At 39.0% G+C, this 21,601-nt stretch overlaps 1 protein-coding gene across 2 annotated transcripts in view; it reads left to right on the top strand.

The window, feature by feature from the left end:
• The first annotated feature begins 3,406 nt into the window (after positions 1-3,406).
• RASA2 (RAS p21 protein activator 2) overlaps positions 3,407-21,601 on the top strand; it is a 51,496-nt gene continuing 33,301 nt past the window's right edge. The window contains exons 1-4 of one of the 2 annotated variants that reach the window (XM_080409626.1): positions 3,407-3,625; positions 10,161-10,266; positions 15,713-15,816; positions 16,832-16,926. In XM_080409626.1, the coding sequence (XP_080265752.1) occupies positions 3,565-3,625; positions 10,161-10,266; positions 15,713-15,816; positions 16,832-16,926 (366 nt within the window). In that variant the 5' untranslated portion in view covers positions 3,407-3,564. The remainder of the gene's footprint in view (positions 3,626-10,160; positions 10,267-15,712; positions 15,817-16,831; positions 16,927-21,601) is intronic. The other variant, XM_080409627.1, reaches the window with a different exon arrangement.

The following is a 21,601-nucleotide window of genomic DNA, read 5'->3' as shown; positions in this document are numbered from 1 at the left end:
TATGGGCATATATGGTACACAGTTTGTTTACTTACTTCGTCTTGAATATTTTAAAAGAAACTATAGCTTGGGTACAATAAAAATACAATTGAAATGTTAATGCAGTATTGATTGAAGTAATAATATAGTCCACTTACTTATTCTATCATTGGTGAATGCTATGAACCCCTTGAGAAATTTTGGTTTCATGGCAGCTTTGGTTCCATTTAAGTAAGGTTAACAGAGGAATAAGTGGGAAAGTACAATGATGTTTCAAAGAAAGTACACAAAGATATCTTATAAGTGGACTTGTATGATGATAATTATAGACCAAAGCAAATAAGGTAGAATATTTATAAATATAAAGATAATTTTACAAGTATTTTATATAACTGTATAGTTCATAAGAAAAATATTGATAGCTTGTGTTAGGTTTGGGGGGGTTTGTATATTTTGATAAAAACACAATGACTTTGTAACTCTGTATATTCTTTACAGTTTATAGCAAAGCAGTTTTAAGATGGCAATGTCATGTTTATAGTTCAATTGTGGCACTTTTACTACAAGTAACACGTTGCAGTAATGAGTCAAGTATTAATGACCAAATTAGAATTAAAGTAAGTGTAAGAGAAGGTAAATACTATACGTTGTCAAAGACTGTAATTTGCTACATAATCACATCTGTATTTTTGTTCAGAAAAAAATATTAAATGCAGATGTTAAGGCTTGATAAAGAGTCTAATTTTATTTTTAGAAAGAGTGATTATAACTCTGTTTTTGCTTAATTAAAATAACATCTTCCTATTTTTCTGTAAGTCTCTCCATTTTTTAAGTTACATTAATACTTACATAATCTGTAAGATCCACAGATACGTATCTTCTAATAATTACTTTGTTAGAAGATTAAGCAACACTGTTACCAAACGTTCCCTTCGTTAAGGTCAAAACAGTGAATCAAGAACACACCACAGCTCAAGGGAAGTGATGGTATCTCCTGGCATTGTACCATCAAGGGTGAATGCAATGCTGAGGTGAACAGACTCTGCCTGCTCAGTATTTTAAAGGACTTGGAAAGCAGGTGAACTGCATTTAATAACTTCAAACATCTTAAACATGTTTTCATGAGGACTTGAAACTTTAAAAATTCTTTTATTTTCCATTCTGCTAGTAACCTTGCAGTATAGATAGTGTATTTTACACACTGTACTTCAAATTTTTTGGGACTACTGTCAAGAAACATACTTAAGAATGCAAACATTTAATTGCATAAGGAAATAGCAAGATACATACAAAATAGAAGATTACACATATTCAGAGTACTTCCCCCTTCAGCTAGGTGTCACTAGTCTGTAACTCGCATTAAAAATTAAATTCAGGCTAAATTGTGCAGGTCATTTTGGGATGGGCCTAAAGAAAGATGTTTAACTAAGCAAAAAAATCTAAATGTTTACTACACATAACAAATAGATTTGTCTATATTTCAAATGCTAATTAAAATATCATCCCAGAGTTTATCATCTTCACTTCTATTTGTTCTGAAATTCCTTAATATAGCAATTATCACTGACAATTCCACACCTTGGCTGACATAAAAGGTTATCTCACAAGAGCAAAGATCCTCTCACATCCTCATTGTTAAACGAAGAAATCTTTCCCCTAAGTTTGTAATTTAGCACATTAGTGTTGTCTTAATTGTGCCCTTTGCTGAACAGACCTACTTGTCACACAGGTGCTCCTAAAATGTAACTTTAAGAGAGGCAAAAAGTTAATATTATGCAATTGTTCTGAATATAGTATGTTAGATTAAAATAAGGATGTTGTTTTAAAAAAATGGAGTGTTAGGAATCGGACAACAGTAAAACTCAAAGTTGCCTTGATGTCAATGGGAGGTCTATGCTTCGAAGGAAGTTGATGCTAAGTTGAACAGTAAACTCCAACTATAATCATAACTTTAGAGAGTATGGAAGAACTAGTCACATGATCTAACTTTTACAGTGTTGCAACCCATGATTTAAGCACACATCTCTGCCTGGGTTAGCCTTGGTTCACCAGCCACTACTGGTCAGACAGGGCAGCCAACCTAGACAGCCAACTGCAGATAATCAAATCCTCAATTCGTACTGTAGAGGAATCTCTCATTCCTAACAGGTTAAAATTCATCTTATGCAAACACGTGTCTTTGTGCAGATTTGGGGTTTGCATGCATACAAACGCAGCCGTTACTGTGTGATGAAGCAGCTTACTCGGCACCACCCCCTTTAAACACGTATACCTGTCCTCCCCCAACCACAATGTGGAGCATGGGGATGAGGAAGGAGCCTCACGCTGTCGAAGGAGCAGCAGGGGAGAAGCTGGATGCAGGGAGAGCCACCAAGGAATGAGGCACAGCGATGTCTCTGTCAGATTGTATGGCTTGATGCCGTATTATAATAATAATGGCAAGATTTGTGCAGAAATAAAAAATGGTCAGAGCACCACAGGGGAGGACTTCAGTTACAAGACAGATGACAGATGCTGGCCTGAAACTTTCCAAGCTTCCCTTCGCTTTATCAGAAGAAGAGGGCTTTCTAGGCATAAAGTGAAGAATTCTAGTCCTCTACTGCCTTCTACAACCGCTCTAGCCCCCTGAACCACCTCAGTTTTAGGATATGTCAGTCGCTGAAGGCTTCCACCAGACTGTCTGGAGGCCGGGGTGCCCGGAGCAGGCGGTGGGCACGCCACATGGCGGGGTACATTCCGCAGGCCTAAGACAGTCGCCCACCACCCATGCAGGGCTGGGGTGACCTCTGGGTGTAAGCACGATCCCAGAGAGTTTCGCGTTAGGATGTGTATCTTCAAGAAGTACTGGTGCGAACCATGGTGCAAAGGTGCTCAGATTCGTGCTGCAGGCGGGCAGGGCTGCTGCTGCGCCAGCACCTTCTCTGCAGCGAGGCGGGCATGGCTCCCTGGGGCTGGCAGGCAGCACTACACCTGCTGCTTCAGGCCGCGCCAGGACCTCGGCCATCTCCTGCTCATTTTACGGCACCTCTTATGTGGCCCCACAGGCAAACGGCAACAAGCGACAGCAGAGAGCGTTCACCAGAAGCCATCGCGTGCTTTTCACAGGGACGGGGTTCGGCACACCGGGGATCAAAGCAACCGGCCTCGTCACTCGCTTCAGCCCTGTAACGCGAGGAGTCTGAACGTGGCCAACAGCGGCGTTTAACGCGCCTGGCAGCCAGAGCCCCGCGGCCCCCGTAAGAGGCACACAGAGGCACAGCGCACTCAGGCCGAGCTGCGGCCGAGACCACCGGGCACCCGCGGGGCGCAGGCGGAACCCCGCGACTCCCTGGCCCCGGGCCCGCCGGGTCGGGCCTGCCGCTGCCGGCCGCCGCACAGGGGCGGGCCCGCCGTGCAAGGGCCTGCTGGGAGGCGGCCCCAGCGCGCATGCGCCCCGCTGCCCCCCGCCCCGCTTTGGTCTGTGGTGCCCCCCGAGGGCGGCGGCCAGCGAGGGCGGAGCGGTGGCGCGGGGTGGCTGGCGGGCGTGTGGCGGGGCAGGGCCGCTCCCTTCCCCCCGCGGCGCGCTGCACTGCGCAGGCGGCGGCGATGGCGGCCGGGGACGGCGGCGACGAGGTGCGGGTGCTGCAGAACCTCCGAGGGAAGATCTGTAAGTGCGGCGCAGCGGGCCGCGGTGGGGCTGGGCCGAACTGGGCGACCGGGCCGGGTCCGCCGCGCTCAGGTGCCCGCTCCTGTCCCGGCTCCGCGGCATGGGCCGCCGCCGCTCCCTTTCCTTACCCGGGGCGGGCGGGCGCTGGCGCGGCGGCCGCTGAGGCGGAGCGGTGGGGCTGAGGCGGCAGCAGCAGCTTCTCACGGCGGTGCCCCGCGGGCCGGGCCGGCAGAGCCGCGTGGGGGCGCGGGCCGCGCTGCGGCGGCGCCGGGAAGGGGCTTTGTGGCGGGCGCGGCCAGCACGTGTTGGCGGGGCCGGGGGCTGCGCGGGGCCGGGGGCTGCGCGGTGCCGCCGGGCAGCGGCCGTTGCTCCGAGGGTTTCCTTGAGTCAGCGGGCGAGCAGAAATGCGTGTGTGTCCCGTCCGTCCCCCCCCGGCCCCCGGGCATCGCAGTCTGTTTGTCAAGCAGCAATTGCGAAATTATTGGTGTGCAGGAAGTCGGTGGTAGAGGGCCGTTCTGGAAACGGTCATTAATGTTCTGTTTCTTTGTGTGTAGCGTGTGTGCGAGTGAGGGGGAGGCAGGGAGTGAGGCCGGTGACTTTATTTTGGTCGTTAGGAAGTGCTGACTAAAAATACCTCTGCGTTCGGTAACGTGGGAAACCAGAGGATGAGCTGGGGAGGAGGGGCCGGGGAGGAAGGCAGAGTGCGGTGGGGCTCGGGAGGGCTTCAAAGCGAGTGGGAGAAACAGGATGCGCGGCGGCTTCCTGGAGGGGTATCAAAACACATTCATACAATTCAGATGCAACCCGTTTATTTCCTTTCTCACGCAGTTGATCGGCTTCTTTGAGAATGGAGGGAGAGAAGTTGAGTTGCGCGTGGTGGCGGGATGGAGAAACGGTTGTGAAAATCTTGTGAGGGCTTAGGTTTGGTGGAGGGATGGAGTCGTGTTTACTTAAATATGATCATGCAGCGTAGACCTGGATACGTCTTGAGTAAATAGAAGTCTAGGTCACCAAAATAGGAAACTGCATGAAGTGTAGCTGAAGGTACTGTCGCTCCAGTGTGTTAGCGATAGTGATTGCCTGTTGAGTAGACGAGGCTGAACACGCACTTACGTTGTTAGCAATTATCACAGGAATAACACGTCAGCTTGTCTTTAAAAAAGAATACCGTTAGTTTTAGAGCTAAGACATTAGTTACTGAAGCTGACTTATTGACACCATTCTGCTTCCTCTACTTTGTTCATAAGGTTTTTCTCAACACTGGACAACCACAGCATTCACGGAGTTTTATGGTTTTTAATACTTGAACCTGACAAAAGTTTTCCATTGGGCATTAAATACAAAAATCAAAATGTCTTGAGACTTATGTTGAAACTAGTTTTATTGTCCTATTTAGATGTTCTGGATTGAGCCTGCAGTTCTATCCTATCTTTGAATGTTCAATTACTTGGCAAAAGTGATAGTAAGCTGATGACTATGACCTGCTTCCTAGGGAATACATAAAAAGCTGATTGTCAAAGGTGAACCTGTAAGAACTGTAAGAGACCATTTGGAAAATTAGTGGAAGTAATAGCTGTAATAAAAGATGTGTCTTGAAACCTGCTTGTTTCTTCAAATAAAACAAAACAAGGGTGTAAAACAAACAAACAAAACCAAAACAAACAAAAAAAAACAGGTATGAGTTACATGCGCTGTGGGAGTTAGCGAACCCTCTAATCCCTAGATGGTCTTTTGGCTTCTTTGCACAGCAAATATTGTTTTATTTTTGCTTGCTAGTATGTTACTGATGGGTTTTCGGGGAAACCCCTCTGAAGGAACAATAATAAACAAATGTAATAATGTAATTCCTCTTGATCTGGAGGGATTAGCAGTAGCAGACCTCATTTTGGAAAGTTCATGTTCTGTAACAAGGCCTTGTATTCCACGCCTAAGAAACACGTTACATTTCTTCTGTGCCTAAGCTTTGTTGGCATTTAAACTAATACAAGACTTGACACTGACTCATTTTGTGTTGCGTGAGGGAGCATGGTAGTTGTAATGAGGTAATGTCAGTTCTGTGTAATTCTTCATGTCTAGAAAACACCATCTGCACTGTTAGTTGTATTGTTTTACAATACACAAATAGATGGTAAAATCTAAAGTTAATGATGTTATACAAATCATCACGACAGACTTAGAATTGAGGCACATACTTAAAGGTGGCTTAAGTAACTATTACATGCTAGCAGTGAAAAAACAGAGTAGGAACACATTTGCAGTTCCTGGTATTCTCTGTTTTGTTAGTATACCAACGTTTTCAGTTTCCTGCCTCCGGTTTTCAAGTTAAGAGGCAAGATGAACTGGTCTTACCAGTTCAAGACCCTGTAATGGTGTTTGAAAATGTGGTATTACACTTTAGCAGGTTTCCATCAGAAATCCGCTGAATATCTTTTAAGCTTTGTGACAACTCTTTTATATTGGTGGCTCTTTCATGTGTCATAGTAATGACATAAGCACTTTACAAAGGTGCATGGATATCGTGTCATTTTAGGCATATCATAGCGTAGTGTTTTAAGCTGTATAACTAGCTTCTGTTTTCATTTTATGACATATAGTAGTACCTTTTTAGGTCATAAGTGATTTTAGTTGCCTTGATTTTGGTGTGTTTACTGAAATCTGTCTTAGTGGAGCACTTGGAAAATGCCTCTGTCGTCACCCAGAGCTTATTTGACAAAATTCAGGATGCATTATTTTTCAAACTTCTTGCACTTAGTTGTTAACACTGTGTGGTTGTCTTGGATTCTGCTGCACTCCTGGAGTGTATTTAATTGTTGCTATATAATATGTTTAGTTCTATGAAGCGCATACTTTGCAGTTGTGTGCATAAGCGTCTTCTAAAAATTTCTTTGTTCCAGGTCCCTGTCAGAGGATGTATGCTAATTGCACACTTTAACTAGACAGAGGATGGTGTGAATAGCGTTTATCTATCCCACCTCCTGCTTTTGCTTAGTTTCTGATGCACTGTTAACAGTGAACGAGCTGTAACTTGATGTTTTCAGGTAGTGTCTAAATTTAACAAATGATGTGCAGGCAAGGGAGTTTGACAGAACTTCTGAATTTGGTAGGTTGCTCCATTGCTCATAACATTAATGTGAAGAGTGAATTTTTAAGTGTTGTACACCTGATTTCCTGTTGCTTTGAGTCTTTATTAGCATTGCAGCTTTTCGCTTTTGTTTAGGTTTGAGCTAATCATACTTTGAAGTGAGGTTTTACTAGGTATTTATATAGAGATCCTAAATAATATTTTCTAAATATTTTAAAATTCAAAGTGTTTTTTTTTAAAAAAAATAATTAGTATTACTTCTTGCTGTTTTCCCAAAGTAGCTAAGTGGCAATAAAGTCAGTTAATTTAAAAGTCAAGTAAGTAATAGCAATTGTGAACTTCCATCTTTTCAAGATAAAAAGGCTGATGTTTAATATTTTAGTGATGCATTTCATGGCTCCCGTATTGAATTAGGCTACAAAATGTGTCTTGTGAAAATAATTTCTGGTTCATGTTAGTCCATTGACCAAAACTGGTAAATTCATGTGGTCAATACAAAATAAAGTGTGTTATTGCTGCTGTTTAATCACTTGCACGCTTCACCATTTGAACTGCAAGTTTAAGTATTGTACTGTGTAGTTTTAATGACAGCCTCTGTGAAGAGGCTTGAAAGGCAGTTCCCCAGTTAAATCTAGAATGGGTTTAATTTTTCTCTTCTCCCCAAAATGATTTTTCTTGATGTTTCTGACTAACCGTTCGTACTACCTACACTTTCTCAACAAATCCTTGGAGGACACTGGTGTACATTTCTTCAGTATGCTTCTGTGACTTCTTACATTTTTTCCTATGCGTCCTTTGAACAGTGAAAGATGTGCATTCTTGAGAACTCAGAGCTGCACACTTGATGAATGCACTTAAAATCTTAACATTGAAGCAGATACCCGGTGGTGTTGTTCATACCTGAGTTTTATGTAATCATTATAGCCTTCGGTTTTTGAGGAAAAAAGTAAGACTTAATGGAATCAATCAAAGACTTGTGCTCTCACTGCCCTACCCCACCACACACACCACCCCTCCCCCTTAAAGAAAATAAGCTTCTTGGAGGAGCTGGACCACTATATGGCCAAAAAATCTCCCACAATCACACATATAAAGAGGTGTTTGAAAAGATGTGAAATCTCACGCTCTGTACTTCACCTGACAAGTACTCCGAGGTTATTTTTAACTCGGAACTGAGAATCATCCCCCTTGCCTCCAAAAAAACCTCAATATACTTGCCTGTGCCTTAAAGCTAAACTTGGGCTACAAAATAAAGGATATCTCACTCAATTTCTATTTCTTACATTCCCTTGGATAGAAAGTTAGTACTAATGAAAGGCTGCAGTACAGTAGACATAACAGTTGTGAATTACGTAGAAATACTTAACTTCTACTTTTAAGAAAACATGAAATCATAATAAATGTAACTTCTTTTAAAAGTCCACTGTACATTACATTTACAGTGCTGATTAAGTATTTTTTATGTAAAAATAGCATGGTGAAGCTAGGGTATTAACAAAAAAATCTTATCAGGTCAATTGACACAAAGTTCATGCTTATTAATTACAAAATACAGTATCAGAAGCTCTGGATATTGCTAGCCTCATGAATTTATTTTAGTATTTTCTTTCATATGTTTTAATAAAATAGTTGCTTTTTTCTTTAAGGTTCAGTCATTGATGTTTTCCTTAGTTGTTCTTAAGGATGACTTTGAGTTTAGTCTCTTTTTGGAGTCTAGTGGCATTAAAAACTGGTTCTGTTCATGTCTCTCAGTCAACATTAACTGTGGTGTTTAAAAATAATATGTATACTTCCTCCTCTCCCACACCCAAGTTGATGAAAAGCTCATTGATGCTTCTGAGAGCACAAGCTGTAACTGCGGAAGTTAGTTAAGTGTCTGTTCACGCTTTCTATCAGTATACATATCCCTGACTTGGAAAACATCACACACCAAGTTCAGTCTCTGTTAAAATGGCATGTTTGCTGCTCAGATACAGTTGTGGTAGCCTTTCCAATATTGGGCCTGAATTCTTTTAACTTCCAAGACTGTTATAGTCTATTTAATGCACACACACACACACAAAAAAAAAAAAAAAAAGTGCAGGGAGAGAAAAAATAAAATTCTGATTTTAAGTCTTTAACAGTATAGACCATAAAGGTTACTCCACCATGCTTCATATCTGCAGTTTTAAAAAATAAATATATGTATGACACTTCAAATCTGATTTCAAGCTGTGGTCTTCGAGAGTGGAGGTGATATGTTATTCAGACGTGATAAATAATTAAAACTCAATACTTTCATGTAGTTTTCATCCTATTACTTTTTAAAATTTTTTATATGAAGTCTAGATAATGTTGATTCCACATTTTATTGGGAGAGGTATTTCTGGTAGCAGGTGAGGATGAAGGCTGCTGTAAAAGGTCCTGGGTAAGACCTAATGCGGAATACAATTCTGGTTGCCTGTGTTAAAGATAATTAAAGTGGAACAGGGACAGAAGCTACTTGCTGATTCGGAGCCTCTCACACTGGAGTAAAGCTTGTCTTGTTTCTTTCAGCAGAATAAAAGGTGAAAAGGGTCTGTTTGTTGTCTTCAAAGACATTCAGAGGGGAAGGAAACATCCAGGAGGAAATAACTGTTAAAGCTAAAGGATAGTGTTGCTATAAATAAATACAGGTCTATTGCACTCAGGTTTCGGAAGAGTTTTCCAATTTGAGCATTGGGAACTGATTTTAGCTGTAGCTACTTAAAAGAAGTACCCATTTCCAAAAAGGGCTGCCTGATGTCCAGTGTGTGTTACTGCAGTAGCCTAGACAGAATACCCAGCAAATCTTGGTATTCCTGTGGTGTCAATCATCCTGTCTCATCAGAAACTTCCTTTTCTACTTGTTCTTAGCCATGTTGCATTTAGTCAGTAGGTTTTTTTCCCCTTTCTACTAGACCAGACAGTTAGGAAAAAATGAACAGTACTCACAGCTGAACCTTTGAAAATATATCAGTCAAAACCAGCTGTTCATAGTGGAAAATTAAATAAAGATTTGATGGGTAAGTTCATACTAATCAGTTTCATTTAGCCATAATATTTGTGGAGAAAATACCAAATGAGCTCAACCAGATCGTGTCTTGATCTTATGACCTAATGCTGTATCAACTCAGGCTGTAAGCTGCTCAGATTTAGCAAGCTGCCCAGGGTCAAGCCCGAGGTGAGACCTCTCAAGGGAAAGTGCAGGTGCTGCAGGAAGTGGTGTGGTGAGTCAGGGTGCTGTCCTCTTCCCATCGACTCGCATTCTGGGTGAAGCTGGATGTGGCAATTCCTGTACGCTGTTGGATCTTAGGAATTGAAAATGAGTATGTAAATGCATGCGAACTGAATGGAAAAGTAAATTTTGGATGCAGATTAAAATGTAAAATTCTTGTGCCTAATGTTTTGTGGGTTTTTCACCCTTAGTATTTACAGTCATTTTTTTGTTCACAGATGATGCCAAACACTTAGTACCCAACAAAATGAGAGACTTTTTCTGTACCATAAACTTGGACCAAGAAGAAGTTTTTCGTACACAGGTAGTTGAAAAATCTTTAAGGTAAGCTTAATTTTTAAATAGATATGATAAGCAAGACTGCCTCAGTTCAGAATAAAAACAAGATATGTATCAATGTGCAGGTGCTTTTGCTTGTACCTCTTTAAAATGAGAGCTGGCTTGTGGCAACCACTCAGAAGCATTACAGCAATGTGTAAATTGTGAGAGTAGTTGAAAGAAGGCAACATTGAGTCTTGTGAGTAATACGGTGCTTTTAAAACAGAGCATGCTAAAACATATTTCACTATTACTTTATTCTGTTCCATTGGGCAGCATAACATTCTTTTTCTTGCCAGGTTGTTATCAAGGGAAAGAAATCTGCTTGATGCTTGCTCTCCATGTCATTTTCTACTTCTGACATGCAATTGGTCTGTACTGGTAGAATTCTGCTTTGAGTGTCTGTTTTGCAAAACCTGTATCCAGAATGAGAGAACCGGAACTTTTCCATGTGTAAGAGCTTTGTGTGCTGTGGGATGTCCCCCTGAATAGGCCTCATTCTCTTCTGAAATTCTTGTTTTGGGAACTATAACCAGTACTCACAGAGAATGGCTTGCAGCCATCCTGGAGTGACACTTAGCTGTAGATTCTGCTACTGTGTCAGAGCATCAAAAACAATCAAAAAAGTCATGATAACATAGCTGCAGGAGTCTTAGGTGCTTTGATGTCTCAAAACTCTTTAAGAGTTCACTTGATAACCCATACTGAGGCATCCTTGCAGCTGCATTGTTCAGAATATCAGTGACAGTTTCAGTTAGCTGGAGGAGATGTTAAACCTTTCTCTGAAAACTCAGAAAGCTTGTTCAAGCTCCTGAAAGTTTTCTTAAATCTTGTTGTTTCCAGTTATATTGCTAGTATGTGTTTTTTGAGCTGTCTCTTTAGATGTATCCAGGTGAGGAACAGTATGCTGCTCATATGGCAGATATAAACAGGGAATTTGACTTTCTCAAAACCTTGTTTTAAAGCTCTCTTATGCTTCTGCATGAAAAGCAAATACTGCATACATGCAGTCGGGAACAAATATTTTGCCCATACTCCTCTGATCTGTAACTGCTGTAGTCAGAGCCAGGAATTTTTCAGAATTTAACTGACTGCAGTTGAGATTCATTACTGAAACAGACTCAACTGAGTAATCCTTCAGAGAAGAATATTATGATAAAGCAGAAACTTAAAATTTCCCCTTCAAATAGACAGTAGTTTGATGAGTATAAGGGAACGCAGCATATCTTCTAAAAGGAAAGATTTTACTGTCTGTTTTTGGACATGTTAATAACTGAAACCTTAAAAGTTCCTACTATGCTTAGAAACAAGACCTGTTACATTTAATCTTTATGCAGACATTATGACTATGTTCTGTTTAAGAATAGTTAAATTTTTATACTTAATTCACCTGATAATAAAAGAAATATTAATTGAATAGTAGAATGTTTGATAAAATGAATTTCCTGAAGTCCATCAAATTTTTTTCAAATGGTACTGAAGTTTTACCTGAAACTTGATTAAATGAAAACAATGCCACTAGTACTTTACAGAGAAAAGGAAGAAAAATCGTGCTATAACAAAACTGATATTGGGGTGGGGCGTGTCCTTGAGTAACACAAACCTCCCCTTGAATTGAGAATTTTTCAGGTGATAGGAAATAAATCTTTCTAAGTTGAAAACATTTTATTAGGCGTTAAAAATCAGTGTTCTGAATCACTCTTTGCCCATAGGTGCCTTTATGTCTCTGACTGTATAGGAAACTCTTAATCTTCTGAATTACGGCTGTGTGAAGTCAGATTCACAGCATGAGTAGGATTCCATACAAACTGATGAAATGTAATAAGTCGTCCTCTATTAGCAGCAACCAGAATTGGATGCTTACACTTGATTACTAGTGTGTATGCAGTTACAAATGCTGACACTTGTTCCGGAAGCTTAATTATACCATCTTGCTGCTTATTACTGTGTTACACTAGAATACTGTGCTAACCTAGAGGACTGGAAGGGAAGATGAAAGCTCTGATCTCTTGTTAGTCTGGAAGCTTTATAAATTGCTTTCCAGTAAGGTGTAGTACAGTATAATTCTAACATAAATACAACTTCAAATTTAATTGTTTTTTTTTAAATTATTTGCTTGCTGTTTCTTACAAATGTAATTCACAGTCTGATTTTTGTCATTGTATTCTGGGTTGCAAACTTACACTAGCTGTAATGTAAATAGTATTTTACATTTACAAGTATCCACTAGTTAAAGGAAGTAATTATCACTAGAATTAAAATGATCTTTGACTACAGTAACTGAAAATTAATGAAGAAATGTATTTTTAAAATGTGGAAATAGATTTGGGCTTCCACTAGCACTGGGACTATTGTTTGAGTGCAGATGTAAAGCAAATGATTCTCAAAGTTAGTAAAACATGAATTAATGCTGAAGTGAAAGAAGGATATTTTGACTAATGACTCAGGAAATAGTTCCTGACATGGTGTGGGTTTTCTGTGGGTTCTGAAGAAAGAAATTTTTTTTCCCTTGGAAAGTTTAAAGAACATCTATCAGCTTCCTCAAGTATCTATGGTCAAATATGAGGAATTGGGGAAGGGAGGGGTTGTGGCATGTGTATGCTGCATTTTTTTAAATTTAAATGAAGTTTCTTTTTTCAAACAGGACTTTTTTTGAATGTAAGGTTATAGCAAAAAATACTTTTGTTGATGTAACTGTTGCTTTTATCAAATGACAAATCTAGGGGCATTGGTCAGTTTCCGTCATAGAACTGCCAGTTTAATGCAACAAAGAAGGGAAGAGCAAAGGAGTATGTCACATACTTAAATTACATCTTCTGTATTACTGTAATCCAGTTCTTCCTGTATGGCAGTCTGGTCTTCCCTTGAATTAGCACGATCTTCTAATTTTGTATCCATCACAGTCTTTAAAGTTCTTGCATCAAAGTCACAAATGAAAGTACTAAACTGACTGAATCCTTGAAGAACAGGTTGAGTAAGTTCTCAATTTTAATTATTCCTCTTTGCTGTAACATATTATACCCCTTCAGCCAGTTCTGTGTCCACCTAAGAATTTCGTTACTAATCCTTTGTATTTGCCTTAGATTTTCTCTGTGCCTCATAATTTGCTAAAGAATAAGCATTTATTAATTCATAAGGCAGTGGTGTTAACCTAGGTGAGGAAAAATGTATCAACAGGAATAAAACAGCACCTTCTATTTATGCTCATACTATTGACCTGCTCTTTCTTGCCAAATCTGAGACTTCGGTAATGTTGAGGTCTAAATAATGACTGTTGGTGGCTGATTATTCTTTTGAGGTAGTGGGATATACCTGTGAAGTTTCCTTTCTTTAGCTGTAGGATATGGCTGCCAAATAGGTTTTTGGAAGTCTATGCTAATAGATTCTATCCCAGGCGAATTGTCTGATTATGACTGGATGCATGGAGTACTATAGATTCAGCAAGAATAGGGACTTAACACTTAGTGGTACGCAGTGGTTGATGTATGTTGTAGTCTAGTGCTCCTCTTAAGATGTCCAACTGAAGCTGAGTTAACAGACTTTCCTTCGATACCAGTGCCAGCTTGTTCGCCCACTGTTAGCTCTTTCTGCTGTAATATCTCTTTTGTACTGGTGCAACTATTGTACGTATAGCTGTCGCGAGAACCATATCACTGAATTGACCTAAGTTTAAAATAAGCCTGTGTTTCATCTTTTTTTGGTCTGAGTTACTGTGTCAGCCCAATTAAAATGAGCAGCACCTACGGTAGTAAGGACATTTAGGCAGCTTAGGGCTGCATTGCTGCTAAAGGTAGTTCTCATCAATTTATACCTTTAGCAGTGGTGCTGACAAGAAGGACCTAGCCCTCAAAATCAAAGCCAGATTTGTTGGCTTTGAGATTAGGGGAAAAAAAAATTAAAAAAGCGGGGAGCTGAAAACCCACAAGCAAATTTTTCAAATGAGAATCCTTGTATTATTTCTCGGTGTCATGCAGAGGCTAATACTGATTTGTCTACTTTGAAGCCTGTGGTACAAGGTCTGTGTTTGAACGAAAGGAACATTTTCACTGGTGAAGTTACTCAATGGGTTCCTGCAGTTAAAGCTCTTGTTTTTAAAAATCAATTCTAGAAATTTGGAACACCAGATTTTTCACCTCGGTTCTTTCCCACTTTTTAAGTTAGCTGTCAGCTCTTTCACTTTTTAGCTTATTTAAAGAGCTATTGATCCTTCAGCATTTGGTGGTTTTTTTGTAATTATTTTGGAGGGAAGAGGGTAGGGGATGACACCCTATTCTTCCTGGTATCTTTTTAGGTACGTAGTGGTATGAACTGATTGTTCCAAATATAAGCATATTTGTGTTAGTTTGATAAAGTATTGTGACCATAGAGCGTCAGGTACTTAACTGGGATGCACACAGGCACCTCTCAGAAACACCCCCTACTTTGTTTCTGAGTTTGGTAGTTTGTCTGTAGAAAGAAGTAGAGGCTAGAATCAGTTTCATGAAGCTAAACACTTTTCCCTGGTGATGTTAATACATTGTAATTGAAAGTATTTTAAGTCTTTAAGAATCCAGTAGTTCCAAAATAGCATGGAGGTTTTCTTGGTGGATACGCTTCATTTTCAGAATTTACAACTTGCAGCGACACACATAACGCTGTGGTTTTGTTCCGTCTTTTGAAATCCAGCCTTCTGACTACCGGCTATGATTGCATCAGTAAGTACTCATTAAGTTTAATGAAAGTATAAAGTTCCTTGAGTGAAGATACCAACCAACACATTGTGTGAACGATGTCTAACACAGAGAAGCCCAGAGTCTTTTTTTACATAGTGGGCTGTGCCAATGGCGGTTAAGTAGGGTGAACTGTAAACATTATATTGGACTTGATGAGATGGAGAAATGTGGAGGCCATTTCAGTATGTGGGATAATGTGCATATTTGACGTTAACATTTCTCTCACTGTTCTGTTTTATAGTTGCTAATACTTACAGTTTCTTTCTACAGATCTGAATCTTTGAGCATCAAATTTGACATGGAAGTTAGCTAAACAAATATCAGTTAGTGAAGTAATTAATAAATTGTATTTTAATATAATTTGTACTGAATGAAATAAGAAAACCATAAAACTTGTGTCTCAGGAAGTCATATGGGGTGGTTAGAGAATCAGCTAGGAAAATTTCAAAACAGAAAAATAGAGTTGAAATTGTAGAGGAGACAGCACTTCCTGTGTGTGTACTCTGATATTTTTTTTTCCCTTTTTTGAACATATGCAAGGCATACTCATGAAGTTTTAATTTGCAGTGTTATTGTATGTTCCTGTAATGAAATGGTTGTGGATGGCTTTGATGATAGACAAGTGTAATGCTAAAGGCCACGACCTGGGACTGCAGTAAAAATGTAGTATTTCAATGTTTGTCGTACATAAAAATTACATAAAGTGTTTTTCTGTCTTAACTGTCAGTCTTTCTTTTCAGCCCTTATTTTGGGGAAGAGTTTTACTTTGAGATTCCCAGAACATTCCAGTGGCTGTCCTTCTACATTTATGATAAAAGTGTGTTACAAAAAGATCTGCGTATAGGTAAGTTCTGGGTTACTGTCTACATCTGGCATAACATTTGGTTATTGTCAGTATCCTTCTCTGTAATATTGAGGATACAGTTATTACAGTGATGCGTTTTTCAAAATGCAGTATACAGTGCACTTAAACTAAATGTTCCTTTAAATTCTGAGAAGCAGGATTTTGTTTCCTTGCTTTATTCTATTATACTAAAATGTGTTTATTTTTTAGGCTAATAGGACATTTTATAGTCTTATAATCTTCGTACATTTTTTAAATTCTGTTTGATTTTTCTCTACTTCTGTTCTACTGGAATATTTGAATAATTGTTACTACCTGTAGGTCTGTCAAGAATTTTGTGGAATAATTCCACAGTAACTGCAACGGTGGAATAATTCTTGATGGTATAGATGACATTTTTGTCTCGGTGCAACCTGTTACTTGTAAAGCATTTTGTAGCAATTTATGTAGCTTAGGTGAAAAATTACAGGAAGTGGATTTCCCGTGCACCCCCCCGCCCCCCATTAATAATGGCTCTATTGTAGCTGCTACTTGGATATAGTTGCTGTAAAGCTCTAACAGTCAGCCTGCTGTGGAAGAAGCCTTCACATGACTAGAATTGAGGAAGGAAATAATTTGCACCAGGACGCCAGATAATTTGGTATAACAGCAACTTTCCAAACAGCAGTGAGACGAGTAAAAGGCACCTACCTTCAGTTCCCTATTTAAACCTTCTTCAACACCATCGCTGTTCTCTCAAATCATTATTATGTTATTTCCAACCACAAGTGTGTTCTTTATTTTACCTAATCTTGTTATTATGGATATCCAAGATAACACATTGTCATTAACTTAATTTGGCTTTATATAAACTATTTTTCTGCTTTACTCATGCTTAATGTGCTTTGTTTCCATAAGCTTTTCATATAGCATCATAAAAGTTTAAACAAAAATCAAACTTCAAATCTATTTAAATATTTGTCCTATTCAGATGAAAGTTATATTTATGCTTATTTCTCCCTGCCCCCTCCCCCAGGAAAGGTGTCAATCAAAAAAGAAGATTTATGCAACTACACAGGAAAAGAGAACTGGTTTATGCTTCAACCTGTCGATTCTAATTCAGAGGTTCAGGTAACTATTAAATAGCACATTGGCATTTTTAAATTAAATATAGATAAGTGTGTGTAATAGTAGAAGTTTACACTGAACTGTAGCAGATGGAGGTCAGCATTGTCTAAGTCTTGTGAGACAGCTGAGTCTTTCAGCTTGATTAGAGAATAATGCATATTCTATGCCTCTAAACTAACTGTATTGTTTCTGATGATACTTAAAACTAGCAGAAGACTTAAAGCAACTGTTTCAGAAATACCTTAACGGTGGTTTAGTGTCTAAAATCTTTGCAAGGGGAGCTATGTACTTGAGAGGTGAATGATTTAGGAAACTACTGAATAATTTTTATTTTTTTGAGTCGGTTTTGGTATATCTGAGAGAAATGATTATATGGCATGAAATGGTTCAAGTCTCCAAAACTAGAGGTACTTGTGCTGTGCTCATTTATCTTATTTTGAAATACTTTCTGCATTCAGTATCAAAGAACTTGCACTTCAGAGTTGTATTTTGGACTGTGGTTCAAGTTCTTCTGACAGGATTGTTATAGTAATACATAAAGATGAGGTGGCTGTAGAAGTTCTAGCAAATCTTTTTTTGGTTTGAGAAAAACCAGAACAGTTTTCTTGAGAATCTCTTAGCCTTGTTACTGTGATAAACAATTTATTAGGTTTTAATAGTTTTTTTCAGATTTGCCTGAGGGCAAAATTCTTGGACTTGGCAGTGTTTGTGTTTTTCTAGTAACCTGGAAATCCCTCTGGGTAGGGAGAATCCTGTATATTTTTACAAGAGGTGAATGTGCACAGAATTCCCAAAAAAAGTCACAGTACGTTCCAGGATTAATCATCTGTGAGCTGTAAGTTTAGCCTGCAGCTGTTGGTTATATAGGAGGACCTGTGGTTGCTTTACATGAAGACAGATTTTCAAAACATCTGAATACCACTTTCTCTATATCTGTTGAAAATTGGTCCTCATTCAGTTAGGATGGAATATAATAGAATAGTTCAGTTGCAAAGGACCTACAGATCGTCTAGTCTATCTGCAAGTTGTCTCATTCTTCTGATTCTTTCATCTAATCACTCTAAATATTCTGGAAAGTCATTTCCAGATAGAAACTGAAATGCAGTTTCTGCTTTAACTTAAAAAACTGTAGCAAGCATGACAGTATTTTTCTCCGTCATAAAAATGTATTGAATAAAAGATTAATTTTTGTCATAATACTACCCGAGTAAGTATGAAAATTCAATTAAAATGTTCCATTAATAGCATTAAACAATTCCTTACTTATTGGTAATTAAAAGTTTTTAATTTCCATGGCTTTGTAGCTCACAGTGGACTGTAAGCTCTTACTGATACTTTTCTATGGCTGGGACATCTATAAAACACTCTCTTGCATGATGCTTCTTCTAAAGGATGACCTTTTCTGCTAAGGTGTATGCTCCTCATGTTAATCTTTGCTTGAGTTAGGGAGTTTGGGTAGGTTTCTCCTCTGTCCTGTGTCCTTTTTCCATGAAACTTGAAGAGCAGAGCAGAGACCAGTTCTCCTCTGCCAGATTAGGCTGTAATCTTGTGGGTTTGGATGTGGCATACCATACTGAAATGTATTCCTAGGAGATTCCAAAGATTCTTGTTGGGACATGGCTGAAAATAGCAGGCTTTCACATGGTATATGTGCAGAAAAAGTGCACAATGGTTTATAAAGTGCTCTCGGATATGCTCTTCTGTGTGACACTGTACATGTGGTTGACATTTTTTTCCTCTAGTTCCCTCACTGTGAGTGGTTTCTAGAACTTACAATGGATGCAAGGCAATAAAATGGCTTAGAAGTATTTTGCAATCCTTGGCTATATGTGGGACATGTTGCAGTTTGCATGGTTGGGGGTTTTTTGAGGTGGATTTTTTTTTTCTTAAATCTTCATTTGTTTCAAGAAAATGGTAGTTTCTTTGTACTAGTCATCTATTTTTCATACAGGCTAACTCTGGTATAATGAGCAACCTGTATATCCAGGTACATTAGTGGTGGAGGTGCATATTGTGTATTGTGGTATACAGCTTGTAGATGTACAAAATCCATACAAAGTCATAAGTGCTTTGGCACTAACTGTCATTGTCTTTACTAATAAGCATATCTTATATGTACTTATTTTTTTCTTTACAATTTATCAGTTCTTATAGCCTGTAGGGGAAATTCTCAGCTCTACCTTTGTAGGACAAATTAAAGTATTACTGGAAGACATTTGAGTTCATCAGTAAATTTGGTAGTTCCTAGAGGGGCTTAAAAGTCCATTAAATGTAACATTTTTGTCTTGTGTGGAATTACCAAGAATTATACTTGCCAGTTCCTACAAACCAAAACTGAACTGGGGCAGTGGGGAAATAAACAGAAAAGTCATTTTTTTAAAACCACCTTACTTTAATAAATTTAGGACTTCTCTAGGGTCACAATCCACTTCTCACGCAGAAGCTGTAGACCAGTCATTTTTGGTTCTGATTCTATGGCTCTCTACAAACAGGTAACCTGAAGTGGAGGTGATTAAAAGTTAGGCAGAGTAAAAGCAGCGTGTGCTTGAGTTGATGTGAATGAAAGAAGGGTGATGGATATTTTCTTTCAAGTGTGTATGGGAGGAGAGTGGCCTCTCCCCAGCCATTGACAGTGTGTTAAAAAAAAACAACCAACAAAACAAACAACAAAACAACAACAACCACCACAAAACCCAAACCAAACCCCAAAACTTTGGATTTTGGAAAGCATTTGCTTTATGTTTAGATCTTAGCTGGGTTTTTTGTTTTGCTGCTGGTTACAATATTATGAATGGATAATCATTTTGTTTCTTAAAACTTTTCCCTTTCTCCTGTAGTTCTTGAAAAGCATACAGGAATGTGGCAATACTAAGCAAATATATATAAAGCAGCATTTGAAGAGTTGAGTGGAACAGACCATGTTTAACTGCAGCTGGTGCGAACTTGTTACATTTATGTAGAAAAATCTTCACATTTTCTAGAATACAGATAGCCTCGCATGCTAGTAAAATTGTTAGGATTGCTTGCCTCCCCCCTTTTTCTTTCTTCTTAAATCTTCACTTATGTGGTTTGAAACAAGGTCATATTGTTAAATGTGTCCTTGGTCTTTGTTATTTGTAGCAAGAAACATTTTGTAGTGTCCTGATCTATGTTTGTGAATACATTGATAAAGTCAAAAACTTTTACACACAAGGTTTTTGACAGTAACTTTAACACTCACTGTTCCCTTTCTTAAAATTGATAGGATTTATCATTGAAATAACGTACTCCTAATAGATTTTCCAGATGTTCATGTAGAGTGTACAAATTCAGAAAAAAAGTGGAGATGGAGCCTCAAGTCACCTTGTAGATTCTTAGTGGCTCAGATCTCCAACCCTAGGAAAGAAGAAAGGTCTAGGTAAAGTAAACCTCACAGCATTATTGGAATTGAATGCATATACCATGGAACTGTTGGCCATCCCATAGTGATATGAGCTCAGTCTGGTAGGCAGTAAGACGTAGTACGCTTCAGAAACATGATGCATCTTTGCTCTAATGTAGAATGGGAAAGCTGGAAAAAAGCTGATGGACGCTGATAGAACCTGTATCTGTTATGTAGAGACTTTTTTTGTAGTAAGCACGCAATTAACAATTCAGGTGGTGGGAACATTTTGTAAATTTGGGGAGTATTGTAGAGTTTTACTTTCCATATGCTGCAAGGACTTCAGTTTACCAAAGATGGTTCTGAGTGGATAACCTGGGTTATTTTGGTGTTTTGGTTAAAGTTCTCTAACTTTGGCTTAGGTTTTTTTTCCTTCTACTTAGATGTTAACATAGTGTGTATTGCATAAAGATGATTCTTACAAATCCAATAGTTCAGTTGCAACATTTGTTGCATTGAGTTAGGGGAAGTGGAAGGAAGAGGGCAGAGTTCAAGAGAAACACTGTAATCTAGAGTTTCTGATGTTGGGAGAGGAGCTGGAAAATAGCTGTTAACATTTCTAGCTCTGTTTAAACCCCACCACCACCCTCAATACCTTCCTCAAGTGTAGGCTATGCTTCAGATGAAAGAATACTCGAATTTAAAGGAGAGAAGTTTTTATGAAGAAAACTTAACTGTCAAAAGTAACTTTGTGGTACACTTAGTAGTGTGATTCTGGTGAGCACAGTATATGAGCACCTGTTGGCATAAGTATTTATAAGACAATTGCAAGCCCAGTTTCCACTTAAGAGCTTTACTAAACTAGAAAGCTTGCATTTATTATAAATACTTGTAACATTTCATTGTGTGGAAAAGATGAAAATATTGGAGCTGTGAGTTATACAGAGTTATACAGTGTTAAAATGCAGACCAGTTCTTAAAAACAAAACTAACTGAATTGTTTCTGTAGTTCAGAAGCTTAGGTTGGCGATTTGGATGCTCTTGTTTTGGCTCCTCTGTTACTATGTGAATCTTCACCATGTGATCAACAGCTCCATCTTTCTCTATTCAGTTACCTGAAAATTGTTAATCCATTTGTAAATTGGTTAAAATGGTACCTACCTGCCTTTGAACAACCCTGAGATCTACAGATGAAAAGTCTGTTCATATGAAGTGTGTTGCTTGCTTATTCTATAAGAATGGCTGATTTCTCTTCATGTTTTGAACTAAAACCAATCTCTAAAACCGCATTTAAAACCTGGTTGCACATTATGTCAA

This window comes from Falco punctatus (genome assembly GCF_963210335.1).
Source record: "Falco punctatus genome assembly, chromosome: 13".
NCBI classification, from domain to species: domain Eukaryota; kingdom Metazoa; phylum Chordata; class Aves; order Falconiformes; family Falconidae; genus Falco; species Falco punctatus.
This window is presented reverse-complemented; position numbering and strand designations above follow the sequence as displayed.